Raw genomic sequence first — 19,281 nt, forward strand, 5'->3', positions numbered from 1 at the left:
TATCCCAATTTTACAGAGGGAGAACTGGGACAGGGATTGAGTAACCTACCCACCGATTCCAGGCAGTCGGTCTCCTTTATGCTTGACTATATGCTCTAACACAGTAAAATTCATTTTCCAGGCATTTCATTGATAAAGGTAGGCAACAGGGACTCCAGATTAAGGAAGGATGTTTAGGATGGGAGGTTAAATTTAGTAAACCAACTTCTATATTTTAAATTAGCATTATGAATTGAAACTGTCAGAACTGACAGTAATCTTACCACATTCTGTTTCTTTTCTTTCTTATGGTCTTGATCCCTGCTCTGTATCCACCACCCAACACACACACACACACACACACACACACACACACACACACACACACACACAGAGTTCCTTTATAATAACTTCTGTTAGGGACTAAAAATGCAGGGAAGGAGGAAGGGCCAGGTATGGAGAACACCTACCAGAAATGTCCTCAGTGTATAGGGACTTTTAGTCAGAGCTACGTGAGTGAACAAGTGCCGTGTTGGTGGTGAAATTTGGGGATGAGGAAGCAGGGCTTTGATAAGACATGGTCCTGCTGTTTTTCAATTTGTTTCCTGCGTATTATGAAGGCAGAAGAAATGTGCACACCTTCCACCCGTCTTAGAAGGTGGTGCTGCCATTCTCAGTAATGAGAGCAGGAGAGAATGGCGTCGGAGGCTTCCTGTCCTCTCACGTCTCCGCCTCAGGGACTCCGCAGTCTCCCAGGGGCTCTGTGGGGATGGATGTCAAGGAAGGACATGCAGACACTGACTGCTGCTGGCTGAAAGTGCTCTGCTGCCTGATTCTAACAGCAGATGGAGAGTTACAACAAAACCAACATAGACAATTTTTTCTTCTCTTCCATTAATTAAAATGTCTCATTCACTGGACGCATTTTTCTCTCCTGTTCCCAGCAGCTCCAAATCACAATGGAACCTATCTCAGACTCAAGGACACCAATCATGTGATTCCCCTACTCTGGCTTATCTCTTTAACTCTGTTTCTTTGAAAAAATGGAGGATTTTTAAAAAAAGAATTAAAATGAGACATTTATTATATTAAAAACTCAATATAATAATGAAAGATCAAAGAAGAAAAACACAAATCACCTTAGTTTTTATACCAATAGTATCTGGTGAACATGATTTCAGACATTGTACAGATATACTGACAAGAAGGCAGTCTAGAGGGAGGAATAAATAAAAAATAGACAGAAATTATTTTCAGAGACTATAATATGCCTTGCTGTGTTCACAGTCCCTAGAACAGTGCCTGGATCATGGTAGGTACTCAGCGCATTGTTGATAAAATTAGATTTGTTGGCTCATTGCAATAAGACAGACCACACGCCAGAGGAATGGTGGGACATCTCACCAAACAAAGGAAAAGAAAGAATTATTATAGGATTTGAGGTGAGGGTGGAGTTTAGGTGGATATTACATAAAGCAGAGTGTTGCTAGACTCAAAGCAAAGCAGGGCTGTATGTAAAAAGGTGAACATCAGGTCTGGTCTGCAAAGTGGACCCAGGGTCTGTTTCCTTGGTTACTAGAAAGTTGAGAGATGTGGACTGTTGTGTTCAGAACCCCCAACCTGCAGCTGTTCCCCAAAGTGTAGAGGAGTTAGGAAACAAAGGGGCAAACTGAAGAGTTGTTTAGAAGGCAAAATCAGCAGAACTTGCTGACATTGGATGTGGAATGAGGGGAAAGAGTGAATTGAAATTTGACTCCTCAGTTTATGACTCCTGTGAGTGGGTAGCAGACCATGTCTTTACCCAGTATGTAATATATGGAAACAATAGTTGGATTAGGGAAGGAGGAGAGGGAAGGGGTAAGATGATCACCTCACTTTTCTTTCTGTTGGGCTTCCGATTGCTGTGCGAACTCTACCGTATAGATGCACAGGCAGGAGGAGGTGTGAGTGTGGGATGCTGGAAGCAGGGGTGAGCACAATAGATGTAGATGCCCAGGAGTCATTCTCATTGCTTACGGAGGGCCTGGAAAAGCACTGGATCAAGAGAAGAACCCCGGGAAGATTACCCTACTTTTCAGAACTGGTAGGATGAGCCCACAGTAAGACCACAAGAGGACAGAGAGGTAGGAACCAAAGTGAAGAGCTGCTGTGTCAGAGAAACTGGGAGAGGGTTCCCAGGAAGGGTGAGTGGTCAGCCATATCAAGTTAGTAAACAGACTCAAGGATGAAAGAACAAGTTGGTTTTCACAGCAGGCAGGTGGGTGGTAACCTTGACCCGAGTAGCTGCAGGGATGTGAGTGGAGCAGAAGACTGATTTCTCTGTGTTCAGCCATTAATAACCAGTGAGGCGTGGGAAGAATAAGGCTCCACCTTTCAGGAGCTCCACTAAGAATGGGAGGAGACAGGGCAGTGACTGCCATGGGAGGCGGGGTCAAGCTATGATTTTTAGCAAGAAGAGTTTCCAGTGATTCACTTTTCCAAGCAGTAAGAGTCAGGACTTCACGTATACCTGATGAAATTTATGGAAAATATTTTAAATGTGTAAATCGTCTATATTCTTTTTCTGTACTGCCTTGAACGCTCCATCTCAATACTTACTCTGCATCCTCCTTCCTCCCCCTTCCCCAGCAACACACACACACACACACACACACACACACACACACACCCCACACACACACAGCCTTATACACTTGATTATATTATAATGACCATGCAGACCCCTTTTAGAAAGAATTCCTACTTGGACTGTACCCAGGAGGTATGGCTATGGGAAAGAGCAAATGAATCTCGAGCTCTGAAGGAAGGGCTAGTTGCACATGTATTTAGTCCTTCCAGACCAAATATTTAGGGAAAAAATGAAGTTTTTAAAAGATAAAACCAATAATAACTTTTATTTTTATTTTGTCCCGCAGAGGTGCCACCACCAAACTGAAGGCAACCAAACCACTCAGACCAGCAAAACCAGGGGAAGCTTATGGGTCCGGTGAGCTCCCATCTCCATCAGGTGGTGGCCCCACTCTTGGATTTTAAAGTCTGTGGAAACTGCAGGCTTCCAGGAGTTCTGTGGGGACAGAGCAGAGGGGTAGGGCAGTTAATATCTACCTATATTTGTTTTCTGTTAAGTGAATCAACAGTTAAGCCTGATACAAAAGTGCTCAGACCCGTTGCCCTGCTCTTCTGATGGGTGGACCTGGCCGTTCTCCTAGTGGCCTCCTCCTCCTGCCTGCACAGCTCCTGTGCCTACAGCGGGCAGTGTCTCACACCAAGAATGGTAACAGGATTTCCCTGCCCTACATCATCCCCCATCTTGTGTCTTACGGGCAGGGCTCACATGCCTGAGTCCATGTGGCTGGAACGAGCCTGGGAGGACTGTCCTCTCTGATCCAAGTGAGGAACTAACATAATGAGATGCATTAAGCACCCAGCACGTGCCAGTTTCCGTCCTGGGAGCTGGGGATGGAGCAGGGTACAGCAGGGACAGAGTCTCCACCCCCTCACAGACTATATAGGTTAGGTAAATACAACCTGGGTACTCAGAACAGTGGCCATGGATCCTTCCTGATACCAGAATTATGTGGGCAGCTGTTTAAATGCAGAAACACTGGACCTGGCACAGACTTGCTGAATCAGTATCCCCAGGACCTGGGAATCAGTATCTTAAGGACTGTGGCTTATGGACCTGCACTCTGCAGTTGAAGAATAACCTCCCTATAGCTACATGGTATTCTCCCACATCTTCCAAATGATTCCAAGTCATTAAATGATGTCCAACATAGCTATAGTACAAAGGTGTGTTTTACTGTATTCTAGCTCTTAGAAAACTGGTGTTCTAGATAAGTATAGGCATACCTCATTTTATTGTGCTTCGCTTTATTGCACTTCACAGATGTTGTGTTTTTTACAAATTGAAGGTTTGTGGTAACCCTGCAAGTCTACTGGCGCCATTTTCCCAATAACATTTGCTAACTTCATGTCTCTGTGTCACATTTTGGTAATTCTTGAAATATTTCAGACTTTTTCATTATTATTATATATTTGTTATGGTGATCTGTGGTCAGTAATCCTTGGTGTTACTATTATTAATTGTTTTGGGGCACCACAAGCCATGCCCATTAACATGGCAAACTTAATTGATAAATGTTGTGTGTGTTCTGACTGCTCCACCAGCACAACAATATTGAAATTAGGCCAGTTAATAACCCTACACTGGCCTCTAAATGTTCAAGTGAAAGGAAGAGTTGCACATCTCTCACTTTAAATCAAAAGCTAGATGTGATTAAGCTTAGTGAGGAAGGCCTGTCCAAAGACAAGCTGGGCGTCTTGTGCCAAACAGTTAGCCAAGTTGTGGACACAGAGGAAAAGTTCTTGAAGGAAGTTAAAAGTGCTGCTCCAGTGGACACAGAAATGATAAGAAACAGCCTTATTCCTGATATGGAGAAAGTTTTAATGGCCTAGATAAAGGATCAAACCAGCCACAACATTCCCTTAAGCTAAAGCCTAATCCAGAGAAAGGCCCTAACTCTCTTCAGTTCTGTGAAGGCTGAGAGAGGTGAGGAAGCTACAGGAGAAATGTCTGAAGCCAGCAGAGGTTGGTTCATGAGGTTTAAGGAAAGAAGCCATCTCCAGAACATAAAAGTGCAAAGTGAAGCAGCAAGTGCTGATGTAGAAGCTACAGCAAGTTACACAGAGACCTACCTAAGATAGTTAATGAAGGTGGCTACACTAAACAACAGATTTTCCATGTAGACAAAACAGCCTTCTATTGGAAGAAGATGCCATCTAGGACTTTCATAGCTAGAGAGGAGAAGTCAATGCCTGGCTTCAGAGCTTCAAAGGACAGGCTGACTCTCTTGTTAGGGGCTAATGCAGCTGGTGACTTGAAATTGAAGCCAATGCTCATTTACCATTTCAAAAATCCTAGGGCACTTAAGAATTATGCTTAGTCTCCTCTGCATAAGCTCTATAAAGGGAACAACAAAGCCTAGATGACAGTACATCTGTTTACAATATGGTTTACTGAATATATTAAGCCCACTATTGAGACCTACTGCTCAGAAAAAAAGATTCCTTTCGAAATATGAGTGCTCACTAACAATGTACATGGTAACCCAAGAGCTCTGATGGAGATGTACAAGATTAATGTTGTTTTCATGCCTGCTAACACAACATCCATTCTGCAGCCCATGGATCAAGGAGTCATTCTTTTTTTTCTTTTTTTTTTTTTTTGCGGTATGTGGGCTTCTCACTGCTGTGGCCTCTCCCGTTGCGGAGCACAGGCTCCGGATGCGCAGGCTCAGCGGCCATGGCTTACGGGCCCAGCTGCTCCGCAGCATGTGGGATCTTCCCGGACCGGGGCACGAACCCACGTCCCCTGCATCAGCAGGCGGACTCTCAACCACTGCGCCACCAGGGAAGCCCAAGTAGTCATTCTGACTCTCAAGTCTCATTATGAAAGAAATATATTCCATAAGGCTATAGCTGCCATAGATAGTGATTCCTCTGATGGGTCTGGGCAAAGTCAAATGAAAACCTTCTGGAAAGGATTCCTCATTCTAGATGCCATTAAGAATATTTTTGATTCATGGAGAAAGGTCAAAATATCATCATGAACAGGAATTTGAGAGAAGTTGATTCCAATCCTCATAGGTGACTATAAGGGGTTCAAGACTTCAGTGGAGGAAGTAACTGCAGATGTGGTGGAAATAGCAAGAGACCTAGAATTAGAAGAGGAACCTGAAGATGTGACTGACTTGCTGCAATCTCATGATAAAACTTTAATGAATAAGGAGTTGCTTCTCATGGATGAGCAAAGAGAGTGGTTTCTTGGGATGAAATCTACTCATGGTGAAGATGCTGTGAAGATTGTTGAAATGACAACAAAGGATTTAGAATATTATATAAACTTAGTTGATAAACTAACGGCAGGGCTTGAGAGGATGGAACTCCAATTTTGAAAGAAGTTCTGCTGCGGGTAAAATGCTGTCAAACAGCATTGCATGCTACAGAGAAATCCTTCATAAAAGAAGAGTCAATTGATGGGGCAAACTTAATTGTCGTCTTATTTTAAGAAATTGCCGGAGTCACCTCAGCCTTCAGCAACCACCACCCTGATCAGTCAGCAGCCATCACCACTGAGGGAAGACCCTCCACCAGCAAAGAGATTATGACTTGCTGAAGGCTCAGATGATGGTTAGCATTTTTTAGCAATAAAGTATTTTTTAATTAAGGTACGTACCTTGTTAGACACTTTTTACACATAATGCTATTGCACACTTTATACTGTAGTATAAACATAACTTTTATGTGCACTGGAAAACCAAAAACTTCATATGTCTTGCTTTATTGCAATATTCCTTTATTGCAATAGTCTGAAACTGAATCTGCAATATCTCCGAGGTATGCCTGTGGTGTGTATGGCAACTTTAGAGTTACTGGAACTTATCATTGTTCAAGCTTTCAGGAGCAGCACCATGTAAAAGAACTCTCTGCAATGCTGGAAATGTTCTCTTTGCTCATCTGTGTGGAGACACATGTATCTATTGAGCACTTGAATTATGGCTAGTGTGACTGAGGAGCTAAATTTAAAATTTTGTTTAATACTAATACAAATTTAAATACCCACATGTAGCTAGAGGCTACCATCTTGAACAAGGCAGCACTGTATAAAAAGGTGTTTAGAGCAGAGTAATTGGCATGGGCACATAACTCTCTTCCTTTTCTTAGTAATAGCATGGAATTCTGTATGTCCTGGCAGTCACTACCTCAGTGCCTTCAGCCGGTGCCCCCTTACGATCAGCCCATGCAAGTTAGCCTTTCATTCATGCTGGGATTGCATTGTTCCCTCAGCATTTCATCCTGTCTGTTGGTCATCTCCTGGGGACTGCAGCCCGCTCCTCCTTTCGTATCCAGCACCCAGAACCCCGCACATGTTCGTTTTGCAGATTCCCCAATGCTGTTCCTCTTACTCACTTGAGGTTGAGCATTGTCTCAGGTTAGCCATAGCTGTGACATACTCAGTTCCTAAGTAGGTTTCATACGTTGTTGCGTTCGGAAGTGCAGCCAAACATTTAGTGTCACTCTTAAACAGAAGGTCCTTGTTTTCTGAGTCGAACAAACAAAAACTGCTCGGGCAGTTATTTCCATTTTTTCCAAATTGAGCCTGTCAAATGGACAGAAAGTGCATGAGGACCTGTGGCAAAGAGCTGCTGGGAGCACATGGATGGGATGGAGGAGACTGGAAGCTGGGAACCAGCCCTGGGAAGAAAGGGAAGCTGCAGAGGATGCCTCAGGATCTTTCCACATCCATCACCTGGCATTCATACAATTATGGACCACAAATCTGTACTTCCATGAGGCCCCAAAGTCCTCTGTAGGGTCTATCCTGGTCCCATCTCCTTGGGGAAGTCCCTGCCTCCTGCCCACTGCTGACTTCTCTGATCTCTCTTCCTCACTTTGTTGGCCATGGTCTTGGGGGTGGCTTCCAGGAAATGAGAGGGAAGAAGCATATCCCTTTTAAGTATTATTGTTAAAGAAAATATTAAATATGAGCAACCCAGTGAGGAGTAGTACAGGTAGCTGTTAAAAGTTCATATCTGACTTTTAAGTTCATATGAACTTAAAAGTTCATCTTTGATCCTATCTTGATAAGAGGCTCAACTCCTCCAGGCCTTCTAAGATTGTAAGTGAAATAATGATTACAGAACATTTAGCATTCCATCTAGCACTTAGGAAATGTCCATTAAATACTAATTATTAGTACCATTTACCTTCAGAGGACTCACAAAGGTAGCTATCTTAATTTTTAAAAGAAGAAAACCAATGGTGGATCATTAATTTTTAAAAGAAGAAAACCAATGGTGGATCAACAGACAGGAAGCTGTCACTGAGGGGAGGGTGGTGTTTGTGGGTGGAGGGGTGTTTAGGATTAAAATACTCAGGCAGTCTCTCTCCCCACAAGGCCAGCCCTGGGTTGGTTGTTTTCCCCAGAGGACAAGTTCCCTCAGGGTAGGTTCCTGGGTTCTGCTGCCTGTTGGAATGGTTCTTAGTATGCCTAAGCAAGAGAAACACAGTCCACATTTCATGACTTGTATCTAGAAGGGCTGGGAAATAGGATCAGTCACCTTCATTTTAAAAAAGGCAGAAGTGGGGAAAATGAGGGTACCACAGAGCAAGGTCAGCGTCGAGCTGCAAGGCAGGTACTTGGACCCTGGGAAACATGCATCAGATGGGGTCTGATCTCTAGTGAGCAGAGCGAGGCCTGGGAGATCCAGTTCCACAATCCATGCCCTCCCAGTTCTAACTTCCAGGAAAAGAATGCTGGGGTACGGGCTGGGACTCAGCTGGGAAATCCCCAAATAATCCACACGCACCCAGGAAGAAAGGGTTGGAGGCCCTGTCTGTGCCACCATACCTGCTGTCTGTCTAATATTCTGCGAACACAAGCTGCCTTATCTTCCCGTGAGACCACAGCATGATTCGGGGCTCGGGCCAGGTGGCAATCAATAGCCTCCTTCACAGGCTTCCTGCTTCCGTCGGTGCACAGCAGCTCAAAATCTTCCTCCTGCAGTGTTTTTGCCCACTCTTCAGGGTTGTTTCCTGGGTACAGAAAAGGTGGGTCAGCCACAGTTTTGATCAAGGCACACCTCACTGGGGAGATGTGACCAACCCACTGGCGTGTGGAGGGCCTGGACCCAGTGGCCAGCAGGGGTTACAGTAATGTGGAGAGGAAGAGAGTTACCAGGAATTCCCAGAGACCACTCCATTCAATCTGCCCACCCAGCCAGGGGAGGGGGAACCACATTCTATGGACGATGTTCAAAATGATCTTCATTTCTTCTAAATTCCAAAGCATTTGGATCTCCTGCTCCAGTGTAGAAAGAATGTGACCCTCTAAGCAGGTTTGTGCTGTACCATCTGGCACTAGCAAGCAAAAGAACTTTCCCCAGAGGCCCTTTTGGAAGGGCCAAAGATTTCACTTTTATGAGTGAAATCTGGCTCACTCGTTCTAGTTCTATGTGGAATGCATGCATGCCTCTGTGCATACAGGTCCATATCCTGTTCTTAGCCCCTTGCTTCATCTTTTCTGTATTCTCTCTGAAAAAAGAACATCTCACCTATTCTCAAGGCTTAAGCTGCTTCCTCCTAAGGCAATTCTCAAATAAGTTTTCCTGGTTTTTGCTTCTCTCCTAAAATACAGGATTGCAGTCTTTTGCTTAATTTAATTTTCTCATTTAATTGAAAAACTAATATATGAATGCAGTATTTTAAAAGTTTAAATTTATACGGAAAGCAAAAATATCCCTTTTCCTACACTCTCCAAAGGTACGCTTTTGGTTTTTATAGAAAACTCCAAATTGCCTGCCTTTCCTCCCACCAGCACCTGCACATATCTTTGCTCACCTTTTAACATTTCTCCTTTCTTTTCTTACCCATCCCTCCAACTCAACACCTTCCAAGTGAAATCCATCCTTATTCTCTCCAAACCCATTCTGTTCTACTTAGTACTTTAAGCATTTATTCAGTACCATGTCCTCAGCCTTCTGCAAGACACAGTCTTATTGGAGGGGGGAAATAGCACACATACCAAAATCAAAAATGCAGGGCACAGATAATACCATTTTGTATTTTGTGTAACACTCTCTAAACGCTGTGAGAGCTAGGGAACCAGCACAGCAAGAGCACATTAACTCAGGAAGGCTAGCTGGACAAGGCAAGTTTTCAGGTGTGTCCTGTAACATGTGTAGGCCTGAGAGGAGGAGAGAGGAACGCTTCTCTGTGAGGGGATGGAGGGCTCCGGCAAGACTCACGGACAGGTACGCGCCCGGTGTTCCTATTGGGTGGAGGAGAGCCCCACTGGAACAGAGTCTTGGGCAGTCAGGCTAAACATGCTCAGATCCTCAAGGCCCTGAGTGTGGGATGGAGTGTGGCACTTAGGTAGGAAGAAAAGTGGGTCTATGAGAACTTATGAATGGAAATCAGTGTTAATGTGTGAGCCTGAAATAGGACAACTAGGAAAAATGAGATGGGAGGTGATTTGGTCTGGGTTAGGAGCAGTGGGCATCTAGAAGGGCATGATAAAAAATTTTCTTTCCACTACAAATAATGCTTGTTTACTGCAGCTAATTTGTAAAATGCTACATAGTTTAAGGAAGAAGACTTTGAAACCCAGTATAATCCCACAGCATTCACCTTCAACATTGGTGCATTACTTCTAGTCTCTTTTCTAGACTCGTATGATATGCAGACACATATCTATATAATTAGATCATACAGTCTCTATGCCTTCGTATCCTGGTTCTTCCATATCACAACATACCATAGAATTTAATGAAGACATACATATTCCGAAGAAACAAAAAACATACTGACTGAAAAATTAATCTAGGCTCGACTGGCAGGGCATATAATAAAGACCTCCATGGGGACAGAGGCTGTGTGAAGAGGACTGGGTTTTGAGAGAAGTATGAGGAGTTTGGATTTATACAGGTTGAGGTTGCAGTGCCAGTGTACTTTGTACATAAAAATGACCACAGGGCAAACAGAGATCCTGGGATGTTATTTAGATGGGAGGTGGGCCTCCTCTATAAATTCCCCTCAGGAGGTAAGGCTTTTGGAGTCTTTGCAAAGAGAGTTGCGGCCTCGAGAGGGGAGCCCTACTTGGAAGGGTACAAAGAGAAATCAAGGGATGACAAAGAACCAGCCTAGGGTAACACTCAGGTAGCAGGAAAAAGGACAGCCCTTAAAGGAAAAAGCAAAAGTAACAGGAGGGAAGAAAGAAAAATTAGCCAAACCAATTATTCCTTCAAGTAAGTACTTAGCAACTTCTGTGTGCCATGTACTATGGTTGGTGTTGGGATGTAAGAAGAGAAAAAAAGAGCTCCCTGTGGCCATAGTTTATTACGGAATGTGATGAATTCAATAATAAGAGCAATATGGACAGAGGATTCTGTTGTGGGATGGAGGTGTGCCATTGGGGAAGGCGTCTTAGAGGAGTTGGTCCTGTACTAGTTCATTCTAAATGAGTTGCTGGAAACATCTGAGGTTGAGTAAAGGGACATGAGGGAAGGAGGGAAGTAATAGCTGCCTGGACTCTAGGTGGGGAATATAAGCAGTTAGTGATTGAGAGTGGGCAGGTGGAATACTCATTCTTACTGACATTTTTTAAATTTTTGTCTTGTTTGTTAATGTCATGGCCATCTAATATTCACCCACTAGTTTTAGTGCCCATTGATGATCCTTGCTTGAATCAATTATTACTATCTTGGTTGCCAAACGATAGTTTTTTAACTTCATAATTATTTCTGCATCTGTAATTAGCATTCTACAATAAGGAAGATGTTTCCCTTATACTCATTTGTTTAATCAGGATGGACTTATGCGTTCCTATTTTATTCAATGGGTTATTATTTCTTACTACTATTATTATGTCTTTTCAAGCTCAATATGTCCCAGATTTGGCCAGTGGAGGGCTTTCACAATGGCTCCTATGTGCTTTGATACGTCCCATCTCTCTGAGCTCTTCAGCATGATGTTCCAGGTTCACCTTATACTTTTCCTGCCCCAGCCACAGAATCAGCTATTTTTCCAAGGGGCCTTGGTTCCTTCTATTGGAGAATGGTTCTAGAAGCCAAGGTCTTGGTGCTCATTCCTACAGGGGTGCCACTGTCTGTATGTTTTTCCCAGTGGACCTATAATACATTTACATATATATATTGGACCTAGAAATAGTTATAAAGGACCTTTTGGGGATAACTCACAGAATTTGAATAGGGACTGTGGACGTGATGAGTATTAAATCCATGTTAGTATAAATTTCCTGATCTTGCTAATTGTAATGTAGGTATGTGAGAGAAAGTTCTGGTTCTTAGGAAATGTGCACTGAAGTATTTAGGGGAAAGGAGGCACAGTGCCGGCACCTGTAGGAACGTTCCTGGGAGAGACTCAGGGCCACTGGGAAGCCCATGGTCCTTACCATTCTGCCTATCCAAGCAAACACTTCTCTCTTCACCGAACAAACAGGTTGAGAATCAGAGCTCTGGACCCTGACAGTGTCCATAACACTTCCACAAAGACATCCTGGACACAAGTGAACCAGCGGCCCTGATTTATGGGGACAAAGGTTATGCACGTACCACCAGTGTTCTCTGTGACAGTCTGGGCCTTCACAAAGGCCACGTCTCCCTTCTCAACCAGACACCTGCAGAGTCCCAGACGGGGAGAGAGAAGAAAAGAGGTCAGAGATACATCTGTCATTCAGAAAGGCCACCTTATAGATCCAGGGCTGGCCATCTGATATCAGCAATTGTGATTCCCATTTGATCACTAATCTATTGTCACTGATCTTACATATTACTAATGTAAGTAATAAAAAGAAAACAAAACCTCTGATATGCTTTGTAGTTATACAATCTCACTTCTACACTCTAAAAATTCTAAATTCTGGCCCATTTTCTCCAACAGAGCTACATCCATTTCCTAGCTTCAACACAGATATTAGAGGGGCAGTTTTCCCTCAAGGTGATTCCTTACTCACAGTCTCCTTGTAAAATTGTAAACTTGTGGGCTGTGAATTGTTCTTACTCTAACTCACAAGCTGGTTGTACCTGGGAAGTTGGGATAATCTTTGTTTTTCCTTCCCTAGTGAGAATTTTAGTTACAATACCACCATCATTGTGAAGTTGATGGATTCATGAACTGCTAAGTGACACAGGCCCAAGTCAGACAGGATAGTTAAAAACTAATAAGGTCGTAAAGTGCACAGGTGTCTCTTTAAAAATGATAGAGACTCCATGAGCTAGAAATGTAACCAAAGATGTAGAAGTCATGTACTTTACTTTTGCATTGATATATTTCCATGGTTGTAGGTTCCCCCAGAGGTGAATGGAAGAGCCTGAGCCAGATGCTTGACTCCTGTGTTTATTCAATTATGGTAGGGTTCCCTCACCTGGCACTAGTGACATTAGGGGCCAGATAATTCTTTGTTGTAGGGTGCTGTCCTACGCATGTAGGATGTTCAGCAGCCTCTCCCAGTTAGATGCCAGTAGCATCCCCCAACTCCACTGATAATCAAAAACATCTCCAGACACTGCCAAATGTCCCCTGAGGGGCAAATCACCCCCCGCTGAGAACTTCTGACCTGTACCATACTGCCAGTCTTTGCTGTCTATGACAGCCAGGTCTGGAGACCGTGTCCTGGAGGGAGCTGGATGCCTCTTCTCACAGGTTTCTACTTATGTTTGTAAACGTGACACCCTAACATGCAGGACTAATGGGATAGGAATGTAAGAATCTCACCTGCGTTCCTAAAAAGGAATCTTGTCAGGGCTGGGATTACTATTATTTTTGTATGAGGATTATAATACTCACCTGAAAGCCCCTGAATAGCCATAGTATCTCTCATGGTTGTTGGGAAGACACTCCCTTCCTGGAACACCTTCTGAGCCAATGCACAGAGCACAGAGACTGGAATCTCGCAGAGACCCAGGAGCACAGCCTTCACTGAAAAATTTATCTGTGCAGAAGGATAAGAGAAAGTCAGCTCTTCCTGAGTCAATGTCAGTGGCCTTTACCTAACACATCACAGGTGTGTATGGCCCAGGATAGGTAGAACATACTCATTATGTGACCTGCCATCAACTCAGGACCTGCCAGGGTATAGGCTTTGAAAGGAAACTTAATTGAGGCTGGGAAACTTTACAAGTCAGGTGGAGGGGATTCCATCAGCATCCCAATAGTGTCTCACTCACCTAGAGAGATGGGATGGAAATGATATGAAAGTTGACTAAAAGGGGTAAAATTGAAGGTCTCACTCCCTGAGCTGTGCCACTTGTTTTTGGTGTTTCTTTTCTCTGATATTTATTAGAAGAGCCTTTAACAGAACTTAGAACTCCAACCTTGAGAAAGTGCTGGGGAATTTCACACACAGTTCAGCTGCTCTCCCATAGCTGTAAAACTGCCAGGAGGCTCAGGAGAGCAGAAGTGCTGCCCTTGCTGGTGGGCAACAGAACTCCTGAATGCCCCCCCCCTCACACACACACACACACACACACACACACACACACACACACACACACACACACAGGACTTGCCTGGTTCATAATTGTCTTTAGAGACCCTCCTTTTGAAGTAGCTACAAATATTTGGAGGTGGCAGGGAGGAAGTACTCAGGAAGTTAAAGAAAATAAGAACCATGAGAAAACATGTCCATGGTGAAGTTACACACAGATTTTAGGAGGTAGAACTAAGCTCATACCTGAAGATATTCAGAGGACACAGAGAATAAACTGATTTCCACCACTTTGAAGGGGCCTAGGAGCTGAGCAGTCACTTGGTGAGACTGCCAAGATCTTAAAGAAACCTGAAGACCCCTCATACCACATTGCCTAGAAAGCCCTGTGGCAGGGCTTGGAGCTGTCCACCCAATGGCCATTTCCCCTTGCTTCTTCATAACAAAGATCAAGTTTCTTTTCTTTTTCTTTTAATTTTTTTCTCCATTAAGTTTTTATTGAGATATAATTGACATATAACATTAATTTCAGGAGTACAACATGTTTCGCTACTGTGACTATATTGTGAAATGATCACCACAATAGGTCTAGTTAACATCCATCACCATACAGGGTTAAAAAATTTTTTTTCTGGGCTTCCCTGGTGGCGCAGTGGTTGAGAGTCTGCCTGCCGATGCAGGGGACACGGGTTCATGCCCCAGTCCGGGAAAATCCCACATGCCGCGGAGCAGCTAGGCTAGGCCCGTGAGCCATGGCCGCTGAGCCTGCGTGTCCGGAGCCTGTGCTCCGCAACGGGAGAGGCCACAACAGTGAGAGCCCTGCATAATGCAAAAGAAAACAATTTTTTTTCTTTTGGCTAGGACTTCCAAACTATGTTGCATAAAAGTGGCAACAGTGGGAGTCCTTGTCTTGTGCCTGATCTTAGAGGGAATGCTTTCAGCTTTTCACTGTTGCGTATGATGTTAGCTGTGGGTTTGTCATATACGGCCTTTATTATGTTGAGGTATATTCCCTCTATGCCCACTTTCTGGAGAGTTTTTCTCATAAATGGGTGATGAATTTTATCAAAAGCTTTTGCTGTATCTATTGAGATGATCATATGATCTTTTTCTTCAATTGGTTAATGTGGTGTATCACGTTAAATTTTTTTTTCTTGTGATGAGAACTTTTAAGAGCTACTCTCTTAGCAACTTTGAAATGTGCAATACAGCATTAACTATAGTCACCATGATGTACATTACATCCCCATGACTTATTTATTTTATAACCGAAGTTCTTACCTTTTGACTACATTCACCCAATTTGCCCACCCCCAACCCCTGCCTGTGGCAACCGCCAATCTGCTCTCTGTGTCTATGAGCTCGGGTTATTTTGTTTTATTTTTGTTTAGATCCCACATATAAATGAGAACCTACGGTATTTGTCTTTCTCTGCCTGACTTATTTCACATAGTGCCCTCAGGGTCCATCCATGGTGTTGCAAGAGGCAAAATTTCTTTCTTTTTTATGACTGAATGATATTCTATTGTATATATATAAACCACAAGTTCTTTATCCATTCATTCATGATGGACACTTAGGTTCTTTCCGTGTCATGGCTGTTGTAAATAATGCTGCAGTGAACGTGTGGGTGCATATCTTTTCGAGTTAGTATTTTTGTTTTCTTCCAGTAAATACCCAGAAGTGAAATTGTTGGATCATATGGTAGTTCTACTTTTAATTTTTTGAACAAAAATCTAGTTTTATTTGGGACAGAAACATGCCCAAATAAACGATGACATTTTTCAGCCTCTCTTACAGCTAAATGTGACTATGTATCTAAGTTCAGGGCAATGAGAAGTTAGCTGAAGTAATTGGGCTAGAGTTCCTGAATAGCTCCTTTAACAAGGTGGCACATACGTCAAGTGCCCTTTCTCTTTGTTCCTTGAGGTTGCCTGGATCGTGGATATAATGGCAACCATGAGTGACCTTGAAGATGGAGGCCTCATGCTGAGAATGGTGCAGCAGGAAGAGAGAGGAGCCTGGGATTCTAATGAGAGTACCAGCCACGGACTGCTGTCTCTGGTCTTTTTCATGAGAGAGAAAAGTAAATGCATATTCACTTAAGCCATTATGTGCAACTGAAAAGAACCATTCTGATCCACCTCCCAGCCCTACCATTCCTTTTACATATTTTCTTGAAGTTCACTAAACCAAATTGTATTACCATAGAGCCACAGCCACAGCATCTTGTACCATACCACACTCTTCCCAGTACACCTCTTCCCACCTGGCCCTGACAACAGTACCCTCTCAAAGCTCACTCACCAAATTCACAGTGGTTAATATTATTGTAGAGCAGACCCATGGGGATGTTCCAACCAGCGGTTCTGTCTACTGCAGTGTGGCAGGACTTCCTGCCTTTCAGATTGTTCCAGTTGAGATCAGCATCTGATTTCTTAACCACAGCCACAGCAAGGTACCCTGCAAGAAAGACACCTAAATAGGGAGTATTAACACCCCTGGGCCCTCCAGAGTGTCTAAACCTGCCATCTCCTTAAGGAGTAGAATTATCCCAAACCATTCCTTCTCTCTTTGAAAGGGTCTTCCCAATAACTGACGGGGGGGTGGGGGTGGGGTGGATACAAGTCATTCCAGGAGGTGGAGATTAATCTGAACTTAAAAAGTAAAGTAGTAAGAATACATAACCATCAGAGCAATGGCTGGTGTATAACCCTTCCCCAAATGCATGAAGCTACTGACATAAACCAGCAACTCACCCTCCACTGTGGAATAGCAGAGGAATGGATACTGAAGGGTACATTAGGAAAGAGTAGTAAATGAGCAATAACCCACAGGGATATTCTGGCCAGATAATTTGTGATAAGGAGAATACAGGTTTGCAGCACAATAAATATGCAAAGTGGAAACTGTCAAAATCAAGTTAGCTGCCATGATTAGCTGCAAATACATGCTGATCTTTAAAACTGGTAATAGAATAACAACTCATGATTTCAGTTTTCCAATTTAATTAATTCAGGAAATTGTTTCCAACAGAAAAGACACAAATCTTATTGTTCATGGAATAAGAATGGTTCTGTTTTCGGCTGAAGAGCTTGGTTCCTAGTGTGATGGGGAGAGGCTGAAGGTTGTAACTGGGAAAAGTGATGAGGACAGACTTGCACACTAATGGCTGGAAATGACCCGCAGGGACCTGAGTGTGGGCCCCAGAGCCCACTTTGATAAGATTTCCTGTCTTTCTCCTGCCACATCTTTCCAGATCCACCCCCAGCCAGAGCGCTGGGTGAGAGCCACGTTGACCTGGGTTCCTGGGCCTAGCTCTGGCTGGGAGGCTGAGCAATCACATGCCCCTAGACATCTGCCGGTATGAGCCTCTCCCTTCAGCCCTGCCAGGCACGTATCAGCAAGGCTCCTGGGCTGGTGCTAACTCTCATCTAAAACTTTTCTGGCCTCGTGCAATGCGAGGCAGTCAGGAGTGGTGGGGAGGGCCTGTATTTGCTTGCTGGATGTTGGAGTCTAGGCAACTTGTAATCTCTCTGAGCTGTTAGTCCTCTTACGCATCCTTAGAGGACAACAAGACATACCTTATAGGATTAAATGAAAATTCCCATGTGCAAGTCATAGCAAGTGTAAAAAAGTAATCATCATTGCCAGTTACTCTACTTCCATGATTCCTTTGCATTCCGAAAATTGGTCTCTTATCTACTTTTGATTTGAACTTAAACTTACCTTACCCTTTCCCAAAAGCAATGGGAATTTATCTTAAACTCATGAGGTTACCAATCTCAACTCACCGTCCTCTAGTGTGGTTGTACAATGTTCGCCCTCACTTTCTGTAGAGGAGAAAATGAAGAAGTCATTAAATACTCATTTATAGATTGGAAATCGTCTTTACCATGTGCAGCTCAGAATTAAAAGAGCCAGGAAAACTGTCTACATATCACCAGTTCCCAAAAGGTCCAGGCTGTCTGGATTATACAAGTTCACTTTAGCTCCCTGGCCTCTGGAATGTAGTCCAAAATTGTAAATTTCAAGTTTCCCACCCTATCTGTCCTGTGGCCACAGTGGTCTCTGCCAACCGTACTTGAATCCCTGCACCAGGGCAACAGGAGAAGTGTGAGCTTTGGAATCAAGAAGACCTGCCAGGAATCCCAACTGAGAATCTAGATGTCCTCTGCAGAGGGGTCACTTTTAGCTAGAACTTCCCAGTGCAAAGCCTCCAACTCCCTTGTGGGAGGTATGATAGAAGATCCCATCCTTCAAGAAAACTGTTGGGGACTAGAGATGAGGGAGCCCAGAGCCTAGGAAGTAGGAGGTGCTCAGTAAGCAAGAGCTTTATGGCCCATGTGGCATAAATCAGGCTGTGATTTTCCATTTCCTTTCTCCATGGCCCAGGGGAAATGAAACACTGAGAGAAGCCCCTTCCACTTACTGTTGTTCTCTGCCAGGACAGGTACCAGACCACATTTGCCTGCTATGTAGATGTAGCCTCCATCCAAGCTCATGGCATCAGCTTCTCCTTTCTGCAAAGACACAGCACATCACAGCAGGTGAAAAGAGACCATCTTCTGTCCCACATGCCCTCCAAGCTGTTTCCTTGAAGCAGCCTTGCCAGCACAGGTCATGAAGGCCCAGCGAGACAGAAGCTGCTGGTACTGGACCCCCAAAGGATCAGTCAGGCACACCCAACATAGAAAATAAAATGTACTCCCATTTTCACCCAAACCATGATGAACTGATGATCAACTCTGGGTGCTTTGCTTAGTTTCTTCAGAAGGAAAGACCCACATTCAGTCCCCCTGTCCTCTCATAGGGCACACTGTCCCAGAGACACTCTCACAACACCTTTCTGACACCAAGAATTCTCATTTGTAAGACAAATGAGCGGAGTCAGAGACTCAGGGCTGTGTCTGTGGCACAGAGCGCCTCCTGATGGGGGCCCCAGACCCGAATCTCGGCCACATTGGCTGGGTGCTATTTTGGTGCTTGATCAATACAAGGTCTTTAATGAATGAGTCAAATAAACTCAAATGATCTGTTAGATATAATGATCTAATAGAGCTAATAAGTCCCAAATTTCAGAAATGCTTAAATTCAACAAGACTGCCAAGCTTCCCATTGGGCTTAGAAATATACTTTTGAGGAATATACCCTAAAGGAATAATCAGATATGTGGGAAACTATTTGGGCAAAATGTGTAAGTGGGCAAAAGCATGCAAGTGTGATTCATAATATCAATAAGATAGGACCAAACTTAATGCTCAATAGCAAGGAAATGGCTCAACAAATTGTAG

At 43.7% G+C, this 19,281-nt stretch overlaps 1 protein-coding gene across 1 annotated transcript in view; it reads right to left on the reverse strand.

Moving 5' to 3' along the window:
- Positions 1-2,854: 2,854 nt before the first annotated feature.
- Positions 2,855-19,281, reverse strand: part of TF (transferrin) — a 31,603-nt gene continuing 15,176 nt past the window's right edge. The window contains exons 10-17 of the mRNA XM_012536424.3: positions 18,420-18,510; positions 17,782-17,820; positions 16,295-16,450; positions 13,348-13,492; positions 12,114-12,178; positions 8,393-8,577; positions 6,952-7,141; positions 2,855-3,043 (exon numbers count right to left, since the gene is read on the reverse strand). Coding sequence (XP_012391878.1) covers positions 3,009-3,043; positions 6,952-7,141; positions 8,393-8,577; positions 12,114-12,178; positions 13,348-13,492; positions 16,295-16,450; positions 17,782-17,820; positions 18,420-18,510 — 906 coding nt within the window. The 3' untranslated portion in view covers positions 2,855-3,008. The remainder of the gene's footprint in view (positions 3,044-6,951; positions 7,142-8,392; positions 8,578-12,113; positions 12,179-13,347; positions 13,493-16,294; positions 16,451-17,781; positions 17,821-18,419; positions 18,511-19,281) is intronic.

This window comes from Orcinus orca, chromosome 5 (assembly GCF_937001465.1).
Source record: "Orcinus orca chromosome 5, mOrcOrc1.1, whole genome shotgun sequence".
In the NCBI taxonomy this organism is placed as follows: domain Eukaryota; kingdom Metazoa; phylum Chordata; class Mammalia; order Artiodactyla; family Delphinidae; genus Orcinus; species Orcinus orca.